This window comes from Telmatherina bonti (assembly GCF_933228915.1).
Source record: "Telmatherina bonti genome assembly, chromosome: 10".
Classification (NCBI taxonomy): Eukaryota; Metazoa; Chordata; class Actinopteri; order Atheriniformes; family Telmatherinidae; genus Telmatherina; species Telmatherina bonti.
The window spans coordinates 38,233,550-38,250,049 of NC_136628.1; the positions used below are offsets into that span (position 1 = coordinate 38,233,550).

At 41.5% G+C, this 16,500-nt stretch overlaps 1 protein-coding gene across 1 annotated transcript; it reads right to left on the reverse strand.

Annotated features, from left to right (window-relative positions):
* Positions 1-14,251: 14,251 nt before the first annotated feature.
* Positions 14,252-15,202, reverse strand: LOC306761144 (olfactory receptor-like protein COR4; the record flags this gene model as incomplete). Its single annotated transcript, XM_079247241.1, has 1 exon — positions 14,252-15,202. Exon 1 carries the CDS (start codon positions 15,191-15,193, stop codon positions 14,252-14,254), a length of 942 nt encoding a protein of 313 aa, XP_079103367.1. The 5' UTR covers positions 15,194-15,202.
* Positions 15,203-16,500: the final 1,298 nt, after the last annotated feature.

Sequence of the window (16,500 nt, forward strand, 5' to 3'; positions counted from 1 at the left end):
ACATTCATAGTCCTCCAAGTATTTTGGTTTCTGTCTGACTCTGCCTGTACTTCGAGTAGTCTGCGTGTCAGTGGTCAACTCTGTCTCACTGTCCGCGTTTGAGTCTAACTCATTGTTTGAGTCCTTTTGTTCTGTCTGTTCAGTCAGTGGTTGACTAGTTTGACTTGGTATAGCTACCCACTCTGAGTAGTGGTCCTCCTGTTGATCCGCATCTGTCTGTGTATGACTCTCAGTCACGTTCTTTGTAATGAAGTGGACCAGTCTGTGTTTTTGGACCTTGTTTGTCTCTGAAAAATAAACCATATAAGCCGGTGAATGCCGGTCATAACCAACAAAGACTCCCTTTTTGGCTTTTGGGTTTAGCTTTTTCTTATTCTGCTCATATACAAAACACTCTGAACCAAACTTTTTCATTTTTGACAAATCTGGTCTTTTTCCAGTGAAAAGGAAATAGGGTGTCTCTCCTGTTCTCTTACAGTAGCACCTGTTTCTTATGACCACAGCTGTTCTGGCTGCATAAGGCCACAACTCCTTGGGTAAACCAGACTCAACAAGCATACATCGAACCATTTCAAAGAGTGTACGCCAGTTCCTCTCCGCTGTCCCATTTTGATGGGGGGAGTAGGGCGCTGACCTCTCATGTTTTATAGCACTGTCTCTTAGCAGTGACTGGTATTCTTCTGACACAAACTCAGTACCATTGTCTGATCTCAAACGTTTCACTTTACCATAAGGTGCTGTGTCAGCCAGGAACTGCTTTGTAGCCTCAACTGCTTTGTTTTTATTCCTGAGGAAATACACATACATAGCACCAGAGAAATCATCAGTAAAAGTGATAGCATATTTGTACCCATCAAATGACACAGGGGAGATAGGCCCACCTAAGTCTGTATGAACCAGCTCTAATGGTTCTTTGGCCCTTACATCACTTTGCCGATTTCTACTTTGGGTAAATTTTCCCTGTATACAGGTTTCGCATTGAGTAGGTCTACATGCCTTATCTTTAATTTTCATACCATCGACAACTGTTTCAAGTTTTGCAAGATCACCATAGTTGCAATGACCCATTATCTCATGCCACGTTTTCATATCACAAGTAGCATTACATGAATCCTCACTGTCAACATTTTTCCCTGTTACAGTGTTCAGATAATACAGTCTGTCTTTTACCTCCATTTTACATGTCGTGCCGTCTGGAAGGATCATTTTGTTGTTGTCCTTCTCAAAGTTGAACCTTGCTCCTTTCGAAGTTGCTGCCTCCACAGAGAGAATGTTCTGTGGGTACCCTGGAATCAGGAGGGCGTCTGTGAGCTTAACTCTCACCATCCTGCCGTCGCCGTCGGTCAGCTTCATCTGGGCGTCTCCTTTCCTGAGGACGCTGCCAGTGATCCGGGTCCCGTCCGCCAGCTGCATGATGTGGTTCTTGGGCCGGAATGTGTTGTCAAACCTGATGAAGGCTCCCTCGTCGGTCACGATGTGGGCAGAGGCACCGCTGTCCACAAGTAGACCTTGCTGCTGCTTGCCATGGGGTTGCCATTCAGTCACCTGGAGCACAAATGTCTCTTCTTCATCCTTCGCGGGTTTATGTCGTTCTTTCTTGCGGGAAATGCTTTGTCCAGTGTCAGTAATGGTGGCCACCTTGTTATTGTTGTTTTGTGCACTGAACGCTCTCCGCTGTATTTTCTTGTCTTTACTTCTACAGTCTTTTGCTTTATGTCCCACTTTCTCACAAATAAAACATTCCCCATTGAAGTATTTCTTCTCCTTTTCTTTGTACTTTGGCTTGGTCGTCTTGAAGTTAGCGGCCATTACTTCATCTGTCCGGGGCCTGCTGCGGTAGCGCAGTGTGCATTCGAAACTTCTCAGCCTCGCCTTGAACTCGTTGAAGGTTAGCACCTCCTTCGTCTGAGTTACATGCACAGAAAATGGGTTGTATTCGTCGGTCAGACCTTTAAGCACCATCGCCACGAGAAGTGCATCACTGAGGGTCTCCTTAGCTCTGTTTAATGCGGCCACTATCTTCTCAACACGGGCTAGATAGTCCGCTAGCTTTTCCCCATCAGCCATTAGCACATTAGTTAGCTCTGTGTACAGCCCGACGATTCGCGGCTTTTCTTCTGACTCAAAATGGCGTCTCAATATGTCTAGGCTTTTCTTGCTGTCATCCGGTGCTTCATAGAGAATTAGCGTTAGCGTTTGGTCATCCAAGCAACCACACAGTTCTGCGTACGCCAGCTCATTTCTCCTAGCGATCTCCACAGCATCTTGTGCATTTGCTCCCATTGCTAACTCAGTTCCCAAGATAGCGTCTTTGAGGCCTATGGTTTTCAAGTACGCTAAAAACCTTGCCTCCCAAATGTGGTAGCGAGCTTCGTCTCCGTCGAACCTCGGCGGCAATCCCCTTCCGTGCATTGCTGTGCTCGGGACATGTCTGGGCCCATAACCTGTTGAGTCGATCTCAGCGAGTCGGAAGGCATCGACATCTTGCCTGGCTGCTCCGCCATCTGTAGACATCTTTCAATGTGTACTAGTAGCAGCAAACATATGACACAGGAGACATGCTTTCTTTGTGCTGGATACCACCCGCCATCTGCTCTCCGTCACCACACACCACTGTACTCTTCACTTGCCACGAGAAGAGGGAGAAGAGAGAGAGAGTTCGGGGAGGCTCCGCCTTTATTTATGTACCCGAACCTGGTAACAATCCGCTGCACAAACTAGTGCCCACAAATACAATGCTGTGGCAAACATCGCTCTAACAGTCTGCCTCCCGAACCCACAGTGGGAGCTGGTTCAATAAGAGAGGAGCCTGATAGCTAAACGCCCTTCCTCCCAGGGTATTCTTTGAGAACCACAAGTAAACCTGCCGTCTGAGAGCAAAGTGATGGTGATGATCTGTTTCCCTTGTTACAGACTCTGAGTGTCTCTGCTGTTGTTGAAGCAGCTGGTGATCTCCTTAGAGTACTGCCCCTTAGCATCTCTGGTTGGCCTTGATGTCCTCAGGCCCCCCTCATCCCTGGCAGCAGCATTATAAACCCTCAGTAGTCTGGAGACCTCCCTGTCAGCCATGGCTTCTTGTAATGAATTACTGTGAGGATTCGGAAATTCAGCCACACACAAGGAGCTTTAAACAAATAACCAGTTTATTGTGAATGAGGAATGCAAGATGAGCACAAGCAGAGGATCAATCCAGGTGACTGGGCAGCTGTTAGAAACCAGGCTCCAGATGGATGGTAGGAGGTAAACAGAATGGCAAATATTCATCCAGGGCAAAGACAAGGTTTGGTGATCCAAAGACAAAGCAAGGGTCTGTGACCAAAAGATCCAAGAAACTAGAGGTGTCCGTTGTGGGCAAGGCAAGGTGGGTAATCCTGGGACATGAAGCAGTAGGCCAGCAATCGCAGAACGCTGGAACACAACTAGACGTGAGTCTGCTGATAATCTGGCAGAGGGGAAGAGATTGGAGGGAGTTTAAGTAGTTAGTGAGAAATGAAAACCAGGTGAACTGAATGAAACTGATGAGAAATAGCAGAGGCAATTAGGAAGCCTCAGATGGATAGAGTTTCCACTGATGAGTGACAGCCGATCAGGAAGGCAAAACATGACAGCTTCTTATTAGCCCAAACAGTGATGAACTTGGTGGTAGTGACATGGTCCATGTACTTGCCAATGTAGGCAGTAGCAGGCTCTGTGTACTCCTGGAGATTTGTTTTGGAGTTGGAGATTACTCAGGTAATGTTTGTCTAATATTAACATTTATGTGATTATCTGGAACTTTTAAGTCTGACAACAGCAAATAGTAGGAAATTGTGGAGGAGCAAACACTTTCCCAGCACTATACAGCTATTTATGCAACTAAGGACATGTAGACACATCAAGGATGAACGAAAACAGAACCTTGAGGAACTCCATGACTTACTGTAGTTTGGGAGGAGGACTTGTCATTTACATGAACAAACTGAAGTCTATCAGATAAATATGATTTAAACCAGCTTAACGCTGTACCTGTAATTCCAATCACCTGTTCTAGTCTTTGTAACAGAATGTTATGATCAACTGTATCAAATGCAGCACTAAGATCAAGCAAGATAAGTACGGACGCAAGTCCTTTGTCTGAGGCCATAAGAAGGTCATTAGTAACTGTTGGGGAAAATTGTTATGAGTTTGGTTTGAATTAAGTATTAGACATATATGCATTGATTTGCTGTGATCCTGCTGTGTTTTGTGTCTATGCACAAAGCTTTCTTTAAGTTATATGATCCTTGTCTGGAATGTGCAGACAAAGTCTGAGACAGGAAGAGTTTCCTGCAGGGCATCGGTTTTTGTCAACTGCTTGGTTGACCAGTTGTCTAAAGGTTAGAGGTTAAAGGTAATAAAGTAATATAGTGAGTGATTGATGCTTAGTGAGTTCAGTTTAGTCTTAAATAAGAGATAATGATTGTTTCATATGGTGTGCTCAGCAACTAGGAGGAGTTAAGCATGGTTTATAATCGGGTGTTACTTCAGCATCTGCAGAGAGAGTTCTCTCTCCAAGCTCCAGCGTGTGCTTGTATTAGTTTATAATAAAATGTTCATTGTAAGAAGACAGTTGACTCTTAGATGTATTACAACTTCTCAAGACCAGAGTATTTTCCACCACAGTTTTTGGGGGCTCGTCTCGGGATCCTGCGTCAGTCCGCCCAGGTTGGGGATAGACGGGTTGGCCACCTGAATCCACAGATTCATCCTAAGAACCTCAATTAGAGAATTTCAGAGGACAGGACGTCTTTCTCCCACCCGTGGTCGACTACGCCAGGACTCCTTCTGAACCAGTGTGAAAAGACAATGGTGAGAAGTGTTATTCTAAATTTATGTTAATTTTCAGACTCAAACTGGAGTCAAACATTACTAGAAATTTATCACAAATTAATAATCAATATCTTAATTAATAATCACAATATTTTTCTGTTTTGTGGTCAATTGTCTTCATTATTCTCATTGTGACAGGGATTCTCCTCCTCACCTCCTCATCGAAAGAATAACTCAAAGGATAAGAGAATAACTTAAGACGAGATCAGGTTGACGTCATAAATAAAATCCTGTGAGTTTAAGTTAAGTTTAAGTTAAAGTTTAAGTTAAAAATCGTGAGTAACAAGACCAAGTCGTAAGTGCTGTGAGCTAGACGTAGCAAGACCAGACCAGTAAATCTTGTGAGTTACAAGACCGAGACCAGTAAATTAGTCAGTAAGTCCTGTGAGCTCGAGAAGCAAGACCAGGCCAACCTTGAGTTAGAAAACTGAGAGGAAAGCCATCTTGAGTGAGGAGGAACAGAGAAGAAACTGTGTGGGCTGGTTTCTGGAGACATTGAGAATTTTGCCTGATAATTCCAAAAAGGTGTGGGATTGACCCTCTGTGTACATCCGCTGCAAACAGAACTAGTTCCTTTGCAGTAGGAGGTTGATGTACAGCACCATTAAGAAGTTGAAATCTCTGTCTTCATGTGAGGGGAAACTGGGGTGGTTGTGTAAAATTTCCTGTGTTAAACTTGATTGGACTGATTGTGTGGAGAATTAAAACCACGTCTTGTGAAGCCACACCGGACACTCGCAGGAGAGCCTAGAAGCTTGTGTGGGGGTAGACAAACGTGGGGGCACGACCCATTCACATGCATTCATCCAACTGTTGAAGTGAATTGTTTGTGTAAAATCTAATTTACTGCAGTAAGAAAAAAAAAAAAAAAAAAAAAGAAAAAAAAACAAACAACAAAAAATGTATGAGAGAAGGAAGTGAGGAAAAGAGTGTGTTCATTAAAGGCCTTCTGCTCACTGAAGGAGATGATGTCATAGCATGTTAGGCAGAAACAAACATATAAATCCTGTGTAAAATAGCTGCTTGTGCTTTTCTTCCCAAAGCTTTTATAGGAGCATAAAAGCCACTCCCTGTATGAATGTGGAACCTTTTCCTAAAGGAAAAGCATTCTTTATTATCACCAGAGAACATTTTAAAGAGCAACAACATATTAAGAATGAAAAATCTGAAATGTGAGAGATGTGATTTATAGTATTAGGAACTTACTATGTTAAATTACTGTACATTGTGTAGGCAATAAGCTTAGGTTTCTGTCTGTTCCCTTTCAGACATTCATAAGGTGATTTTTATTCCTTTACTACTGCAATTATAAATTTATGCCTAGCATGTCTAAATAAATCTAGATAAACTGGAAATAAATAATGCAGCTGAAGGATGCTGAAAATAAGCATAATGTTAGGAAAAAAAGAAAATTCTTGACCTTATAGGAATGGTGAACCAACGTAACTTTGCTAGAGTAAATTTCCCTTGCAATAAGTTCACTTTAGCTAAATGTGAGCTAACGGCGAGAAGAGAAGTTCTCAGAACAAGTGTATCTTCTTAGCAAGATCATGTTCAGCTTTCCCAGGAGAGAACTGAGTTATGAATCCACTGATAATATAGTCTCACACACACAATTACAATGTAATATTCAAGTTACATGATGTTCACAGCACAGAACATGGTCCACATAATATGTTTGCCACAGGATTCAGAAGAAAACTATTATAATTATGAGGCTATGATCTTTATTTTCCCCTTACTGGAGAAGAAAATACACCACATGACCAAATGGTTCAGTCTCAAAAGCTCGTCTGCTGTATGGTGTTGGACACATTGCAGCGTTTCCCTTCTAAACCCTTGTCAGCATGCAGCTTGGTCCACAGGGTCCTAAAATTGTCTATCCTGCCTGAGGGGATTCAGAGGAGGGGCTGGGGGAGAGTGAGTTCTTGATCCGGTCACTGCAGAGTTCTGGGTGACACGCGTGGTCAGTCAGGAGACTGGAGCAGAAACGGTCCCTACAACCTACAGCATCATTCCACCTCCCTTCTGTGACCGATCTAAGTCCTGGAGCAGAACCTGATATGCAGATGTGGCTGCATGGACCCGACCGCTGCTGATGGCCTGGGGATCCCAGAACCAGAGGGTCTGGCAGAGCACTGTTGGTTGTGACTGTGAACAGTGTGGATATGGCTTCTATGGTGGACATTTGAGCTGGATTTTCACCTTTGACCTCTGGAGGTGATGGATCCTCCTTGTCCTCAGACTGTGTTTCAGTTGTGGGATTTTCTGGAACTAAAAGACTAACGGATGTGGCCGGCAGGCAGCACAAATCCCACCCCGACTACAGAATCAGATGATGTTTTCTGGAATAAGCTGCACCCTGATTCTGTCAGAAAGACTGTTGGGTTCACTCAGTTCTCTGTGGAAAACCTGGATCTCCTTCCTTGAACTTTTGCCTACTTTCTGATCCTTTACATGTTACTCTTAATTAATTACACATATGAATCTGATTTATCTACCAGGAAGTTTTGATGAACATGTGTCGGGCACTTCCTGGCATGAATTTCTGATTGTATGCTGATTGGAGGAGAGCATGGTGGCTGTGGCGCGTCTGACTCCTGAGCAGATCGAGTGATACGAGCTGAATGATTATCCACAAGACCAGGCCAAGGAATGAGGCCCTACAACCAAACATTTCCTCACTGTTTCTGCTTAGCTTTATACCACATTTATGAGCATGTATAAAATTTTGCACTCCTGCAGACTTCTGCAACTGAACAATGACACAGACATCTCTGCTTTGTTGCAGGGAAGCTGAACAGTTCATACAGACAAGTTAACTTCTGGCACGCTGTGCCTTATAAAAAAAAAAAAAAAAAAGTGATGAATACTAAGTTTTTAATGTTTGAGACAGAATAGATGTCAAAAGAGAAAAAATAAGCCGCTATATGACATTAAATAAGAAGGTAGCTTTGTAATTTCCCGACTTCAGCGAATGCAACACAAGTACAACAATCTCCGTGTTTTATTTGCTGACAGCTGGTGTTTTATCCCTAATCTGAACTCATTATTTTGAATTAAAGCAGATATGCTCAGCGGTTAAAATACACATCAGATGATTTTTGTTTAAAGAGTAGAACCAACTCTTGCGATGGCTGCCAGTAAACAGACCAGTCTCTTAGTTAACACGCTTAATAAGTAAACAAACAAGTCATTTAAGCCCTGTATGTCCTCAAAATAACATGAATATGAGGCAGATTATTTGAACAGTATTGATACTTCCAAAGTTAAGCTAACTATGCTAAACCGTTAGCCTTGGCCTTTTCTTTGCATTAAAATCATTAAGGAAGAAATGCTGCTGTGGGTGTGTGCACGTGCATGTGTGCGTCGTGTTGTTGTAAATGAAAACAGCTTTGCCATCAGTATTAGAAGTTTGTTTCTAAATGCTGCTTTAGTTCAAATGTAGATAGAAAACAAACAGCTTTATTATGACCTGAAGGTCTCTGGCTGTTCAGTACCTGAAGTCCAGCTGTTAAAGATGGTTTTACATCTTGTTGCTTTATGCTTATGCTTATGTTTACAATATATTTGGAATAGAAAGCCAGTCTTATTATGATCTCAGTTTTGTGTGTGTTGCTCCTGAATGGGTCTGTTGGAGTCTGAGAGAGATTAAATCAACAGTTCTGAATGAGCTTTATTTAATATATGCAGAGATTCTTCAGTGTGGTTCTGCTTCTGTCATTTAGCGGACATGACATAAACAACACGAGCAGTAAATCAGAAAGGAAATTCCAGCATGGATAAGTGTTGGTCAGACTGCTGGAAGTCCAGTTTGACACATGTCCTGCTATGCAGTACTAGAGGATTTTTTCTGGTTGTTGGTTAAGATGAGACTACCTGATAGGAACTTTGCAATAAGTAATTAAATGAATTTGGTTCCTTTGAATGCTTACCTACCAGATAACTGAGTGGCCCTAACTGTTGCTTTGTATTGTTCATGTTTTACTCCATGACTGTTTAGCTGAAACTGACTATCCTCTGCACCCCCCAGGCCTGGCCCCTGACCGACCTCTAGTTGACCCTGACTTGATTTTCCTTTTGATGCTGTTTGCTCTGACTGTGACGCGGTGGAGGCTGCAGCTCTCCCGTCTCAGTTCTCGTTACTTGAGCTTACTCTTTAGCTGAAAACAAGTCCATGTTTTGGCGCTCTCTTATGAATGACTTTCTGGATGCCATTTTCCTGAATGTTTTCCTCCCCCAGGTTGCAGACGGGGAAATTTCCTTCTGGCTCTCTTTTCAGGTCTTCCTTGGACCAAAAGTACTTTTTCTGGTTCTGATGTATATGCGTAACATGGAAACATGGGCCTTTTTGTGATTCTTTTTGCAGGACCCTCACCCAAGTGGGCATGGTTCCTTCCAAGACTGCCTGTTCAGACACAGCTCTGTGTGAAAGTAATGTTTTAACATATTGTCCTAACCTCATAAGAACCCTTTTCAGGCATTTGCACACAGGTGAAAGCTGCCCTTCATGAATCAGCATCTATGCAGCTCTATTCACTTCAGCCTGGAGATTTTGTCCTGATAAGAAGCTTTAAACATCAGCGCTGGAACCAACATCGATGGTTTAGGCCATTTCAGGTTTTCCTGACGACCCAGACAGCGGTAAAGGTCGCAGAGTGAGCTGCTTGGCACTACAGATTGCTTGAACCTCCAGAAGCTCTTCAGTCTGAATTTACAGAAGAATAACGCACCACCCAACAAAGGGCAGAATAATCCCTGTGGTTGCATGGGTAAGTGAGATTGTCTACTCTCACACCTGAAGACCAGCCTTCGCTCTCAAGCAAGATCAGTGTGAGGTGAAAAAAAGCGCTCCACTGCAACTGTGATATGCCAAGTCCCACCAGAACGCCGACAGTGTCTTCACTGCACCTCTGTCACCACCTAAGAGGAATGATTTGTTTCCACTTTTCTTACATTTATTGTTAGACTGAGATTTTGAAGCTGAAGTGAATGGCTCCTCACTATTGTAATTTCTGAAAGATTCTTTTAAAACCTGATAGGCATGAGGCTCCTGATGTTTTGAGAATGTTGTCTTCTGTATGTATTTTTGCGTTCTGATAACAATTTCTCTTCTTATTGTTGGTCCTGTAGGACCAAGAGGAGGGAGTGTGTTGGGGAAAATTGTTATGAGTTTGGTTTGAATTAAGTATTAGACATATATGCATTGATTTGCTGTGATCCTGCTGTGTTTTGTGTCTATGCACAAAGCTTTCTTTAAGTTATATGATCCTTGTCTGGAATGTGCAGACAAAGTCTGAGACAGGAAGAGTTTCCTGCAGGGCATCGGTTTTTGTCAACTGCTTGGTTGACCAGTTGTCTAAAGGTTAGAGGTTAAAGGTAATAAAGTAATATAGTGAGTGATTGATGCTTAGTGAGTTCAGTTTAGTCTTAAATAAGAGATAATGATTGTTTCATATGGTGTGCTCAGCAACTAGGAGGAGTTAAGCATGGTTTATAATCGGGTGTTACTTCAGCATCTGTAGAGAGAGTTCTCTCTCCAAGCTCCAGCGTGTGCTTGTATTAGTTTATAATAAAATGTTCATTGTAAGAAGACAGTTGACTCTTAGATGTATTACAACTTCTCAAGACCAGAGTATTTTCCACCACATAACTTTCACCAATGCCGTCTCAGTACTATGATGAGCTCTAAATCCTGACTGAAACTCCTCGCATAAATTATTTCTGCTCAGGTGGGCATGTAGCTGAGCTGAAACTATTTTCTCCAGAATTTTGGACATAAACGGGAGGTTAGATATAGGTCTATAATTTGCTATCACCTCTGGATCCAGAGATTGCTTTTTAAGTAAAGGCTTGATTACAGCAGTTTTAAATGATTGTGGTACATATCCTGTCACTAAAGACATATTGATAAGATTTAGTAGTGATGTATTAATTAAAGGGAAAATGTCCTTAAAGAGGCTCGTTGGCAGAGGGTCTAAGATACAGGTGGATGGTTTAGATGAAGCTATTATTTTAGTTAATTCAGAGGGTTGGACAGGACAGAAACTATTTAGACACAAGTCAGATCCTGGTTCTAAGGATGCTTCGGAGACCACAACAGGCTCAACATTATAGGTAGAAGGAAGAGTATTGTGAATTTGATCTCTAATAGTGTCAATTTTATTCCTGAAAAAATACATGAAATCATCACAGCTAAGTGAGAAAGGAATACATGGCTCCACAGCGCTCCGGCTCCTAGTAAGCCTGGCTACAGTGCTGAAAAGAAACCGAGGGTTGTTTTTGTTTTCCTCTATCAATGATGAATAATAAGCTGTTCTTGCCGTACGTAAGGCTTTTTTGTATACGATTAAACTTTCTTTCCAGGTTAAGTGAGACTCCTCTAGTCCTGATGAACGCCATCTGTTTTCCAAACGCCTTGACGCCTGTTTTAGAGCTCGAAGCTGGGAATTAAACCAGGGAGCCTTCATAATCTTACCTAATTTCTTCTTCTTTAGGGGAGCAACATTATCCAAGGTTGTACGCATTGAAGCTGTTATAGTATCAGCATGTTGATCAATCTGAGCAGGAGTAAGGCTTAAAGGGGGACTCTCAGTCATGCTAACACATGGTAGATGTGAAAAAATTGATTCAATTGATTGTTTCAATTTTGTAATATTATTATCTGATAAACATCTACTATAGTAGAATTTATTTTTGGTCAGTGAGTAATCAAATAAAGTGAATTCAAAGGTTAATAAGAAGTGATCGGACAAGACAGGGTTTTGAGGAAATACTTTGAGCTTATCAGTCTCAATACCAGATGTTAGAACCAGATCAAGAGTGTGACCATGAGAGTGAGTGGCTCCATTGACATTTTGTGAAAACCCAGTTGAGTTTAGAATAGAGCTAAAGGAAATGTTTAAACTATCATTTTCATCGTCAACATGAATATTAAAATCACCTAGTACAATGACCTTATCAGTAGTCAGCACTAACTCAGACAAGAGATCAGAGAATTCGGTCAGAAACTCGGAGTAAGGTCCAGGTGGGCGATACACTAATGCTAAAAGGAGCGGTTTCTCTCAATTCCATTTTGGATGAGATAAATTTAATGTCAGGAATTCAAAGGATTTATAGTTAGTTTTGTGCTTAGGATTAATTAATAATTCTGACTGAAAAATAGCTGCAACACCTCCTCCTCTGCCTGTAGTTCTAGGAATGTGAAAGTTTAAATAGTTAGCTGGCGTAGCTTCATTAATACTAACATAATCCTCTTGCTGTAACCAGGTTTCCGTAAGACAGAATAAATGAATGTGGTGATCACCTATCAAGTCATTGACTAATAAAGACTTATTTGGGAGGGATCTAATATTCAGTAGGCCACACTTTATTGTCTTATTTTCAGATTTTATTAGATCCATTGTTTTTATTTTCATGAGGTTTTCATGATTAACCCCAGAAGTGTTTTTGTGTTGTTTAATTCTTACTGCTGGGAAGTTGTATAAGGTCGGAATGGGGTTTTGGGTGGGCGGCGGCAGGTGGGAAGCTGCAGAAAAGTGTGTAGGACTACAATTCTGCCTCCTGGTCCCAACCCTGAGTTGTCAATTTAGCTGACTAATAAAAGAGTCCATATTGCTAGATAAGAGAGCGGCTCCATCCAACGTGGGATGGATGCCATCTCTCCTAATAAGACCAGGCTTTCCCCAAAAAGCGCTCCAATTATCTATAAAACCCACGTTGTTATCGGGACACCACCTAGACAACCAGCGGTTGAAGGATGACATGCGGCTAAACATGTCATCGCTGATTAAATTTGGCAAGGGACCAGAGAAAACTACGGAGTCCGACATGCTCTTGGCAAAGTTACACACCGAAGCAACATTAATTTTAGTGACCTCCGATTGGCGTAACCGGGTGTCGTTACCGCCGACGTGAATTACAATCTTACGGTATTTACGTTTAGCCTTAGCCAGCAGTTTCAGATACGATTCGACGTGGCCCGCTCTGGCCCCAGGAATGCATTTGACTATGGTCCCCGGTGTCTCTAGAGCCACGTTTCTGACTATGGAACTACCTATAATCAGGGTTTCTGCCTCAGCGGGTGTGTCGCCGAGCGGGGAAAATCTGTTAGAAACGTGAACAGGTCGGTGGTGGCCAGTGGGTTTTGGTTTGGGGCTATAAGCAAAGCACCGAGGTTCCCATCTGGGGTGCCATCCTGACTATGCAACGGTACATTCGTACATTGTATTTGGGAATGTGATGAAATAAAAAAAATTGAAAGGAGGTGTTTGATGAAACTCTTCTACATCTGATGGTTGCAGATGTAGCAGAATCTGCAGAAAAGCTACAGAAGGGAATGAACACACTGGAGATGTGTTATTTTCATGAATCTTCCTGTTCATGTTCTACTGCTCCAGCAAAAGGATTTTTGAATGTCAGGCTAAAAGTTTGAAATCATAAACAATATGAGATGCAAATTTTAATGTTGTCTTGAATTACTACACAGCACAATGAACTACTTTTACTTTCAGTACTTGAGTAAAAATTTTAAAATACACTACTTGAAATATTTAAGTACAAAAAATGTAGAATACTTTAGTACTTCTACTTAAGTGGGGCACTTCAAGAACACGTCGGCTTCTATTCAAGATACTTCATTCATAGAGTACTTGTACTTTTACTTGAGTCTAATTAGAAATTAATTAGAAATTAATTAAAAGTACTTGTACTTTTACTTGAGTCTAATTAGAAATTAATTAAAAATTAATTAATTAAAAATTAATTTCTAACACTTTATACATGTCTGCATGTATAAATGTAGAAATCGCCATCAATATGTGTTCTGTGTCAAATCTGACTGAAAATGCTGTTCTGAAGGTATTAGATAGATAGATAGATAATATTTAAATAATTCATGGCCATATTTTACTTTATTTGAGATTTTCCTGTCTTTAATGTCTTACATTTCTTTTAAAAGTTTCTTTCTTAATGTTTCCTCTGCATCCGATTAAAGCTGTTATTGTTTTATATAAAGTACTCTGACCTGTCTTGTATATGAAATGTTAAGTAAAATAAATTTTATTCCTGTAGAAATATTGGAGGAAAAGATCATTTAAGACTTTTAAAGGCAAAGATGTAACATTTTATCACTTCAGATTTTATTCATCCATCTTTGCTGACATGAAATGTTTTGAAGTATATATTTCTCCGTTATTCAACTTTTCCTTCCCTTAGTCTGTTAAGACATGTTCTTACAGATTTTTTATTAGAATACATCAGTTCAAAGGTAAGAGAAGTGTGAATTAAATGAAAGTAAAACACAAATAGAAATCTTTCATCAACTGTATGAAGTTCATCAAAAACAGAGGGACAGAAGTTTTCCAAAGAGTTTGTGTGGTTTCCAGGCATGTTTCTGTGTACATCAGGAGGACAAAACTTTTCTGGACCGGAGAAACCTGGAAAGGAAGCTTTTGATCTCTTTAGACTGAACTCCATAGATGATGGGATTGAGGCTGCCGGGGATGATGTGAAACAAGATGGCAGACATTTTTCTCTCAAATACATACTGAGGAAAGCGGTGCAGCACAACAATAAGCATTCCACAGAAAAGCATGATGATATATACAAAGAGATGAGTGCTGCAGGTCTTCAGGGCCTTAATGTTCAGCGTCTTGCTGTTACTGGTCAGACAAACCACTGTGATCTTGGTGTAGGTGAGAACAATGCTGCCGATGGAGGACGTTAACAGAACCACCGTGAAAGTCAGACCATAGATGTTGTTGATGGCGACACTTTCACAGGACAGCTTGAACAACGAGGCGTTGTCACAATATGGGTTTGTAATTAAAGTCCTGCATCGGTTCAGTCGTACGGTCAGACCGATCAGGATCCCCACCAGAACAAAGGCCACCCCCCAGGCAGAAACCGTCAGCTTGATCAGCATTTTGTTGGTCATTATGGCCGTGTAACGCAGAGGATTACAGATGGCCACGTATCTGTCAAAGGCCATGATCATGAGTACTGTGTGGCAGGTTGTAGCAAACAAGTGTCCGGCGAAAGCCTGAACCACACACTCGTAATAACCAATCAGAATCTTTGATGAAGGCTTCAGAATATTTGCCATCAAGGGAGGCAACAGGATAAAATTTCCAAATATATCATTAACGGGCAGGTTACAAAACAGGAGATACATGGGCTGATGGAGGTTTTTGTCAACAAACACCAGAATTACAATCCCAACATTTGCTATCAAGATAAACGTAAAGGAAAAAAGAAAAAAGAAAAAGATGGGATACGCAGAAGCCTCTTTGATGTTTAACCCCTCCAACTGGAGGGTAAGGCTGTTGAAGGTGAAGTTTTCCATCTGCCTGAAATAAAGATAAGATACAAAATATCAGCAACTAGTTATTCATACAGAGCAAATAAAAGCAAAAACCAGCTGTACCAGTCTGGATATTAATCTGAATAAGACACCTTTCTGTGTTCAATACGTCTCATATACATCAGGAAAATGTCATATAGCTCCTGGATCTACAGTAGATGCATTTCTGGTATTCCTGGTGTCTCTTCACCTGGCAGATGCCCCCACAGACAACAGTCTGTCAAAGAATGAGACCTCTGTCTCATTTTTATAAAGACACGTATTCACCTGAGAACACGCAACTTAGCATCAACCTGGTGGCAACAGAGATTGTCAACAAACAAATTTTCCAGCTTCGTGAAGGCTGCTAGTGATGCTAGTCTGAATTACGTTTATGTTGTCTTTTATTTCAGGTTGCACAAACAAGGGAAAAAGATTCACATATTCAACAAATAAAAAAAGGAGTCAAAAATCGAAAATTAAGAACCAAACCATTTTCTGTAACTGAAAACAGAACATTCTGCAGACCCCGAAAATCCATAAATTCCTCCAACCTGTTTGTACATTCAAAGAAATCAGATTCCACCTTGAACCGGGCTGTCGGTAACCTGGTAAAGACCAAGAGAACCTCCTATGACCCTTGAGCTTTCATCCCGTTCTGTCTGGTCCTCCAAATGGCTAACTTAGCCTCACCAAAGTTTTGGTTTAACCATGAGTAAACAAACTTGTTATGTTCAGAATACTGAGAACCATGAACAAAAACTCAAAACTTCTTCAAACCCCTGAAACAAACCCCTCAGAAGTTCAAACAAACCCATCAGCTGTGAAGATGCTGAATAGATTCTAACTGGAAACGAAAAAGACACCGAGGCCCTATACTGGGATCAAGGTGTTCCAGGTACCTGTTAGTGGCTATGGTCCAATACATAACCCTCCACTGAAGGTCACCAGACTGCTCATCAATGGGGCTTTTGTACAGGGACCACCAGGGAACATCCCAAAGCCCAAAAACTCAGTCCAACTCGACCCCCTGACAGCCGCCAGAGAGCGTAGGTTTGAAACCTTCATGCTAATATAGTAGAGTGTTCTTTTCCCAGCCCCTCAAACTCACCCAGCTCTGGTGTCTGAAAAGTCAATAGAAGTTCCTGGTTCTCCGCCACTGCTTTATTGCAGGAGAAACTACCAGAGCGGGTAAAACAGACTCATACACATCATCCCACTGGTCAGACAGCACACAGTTCTCAGTAAACGCTCTCAGTGGTTCTGGTCAAGAAGTACAGACCTCTTTTACCAGTCTGTTAAGCATTCTG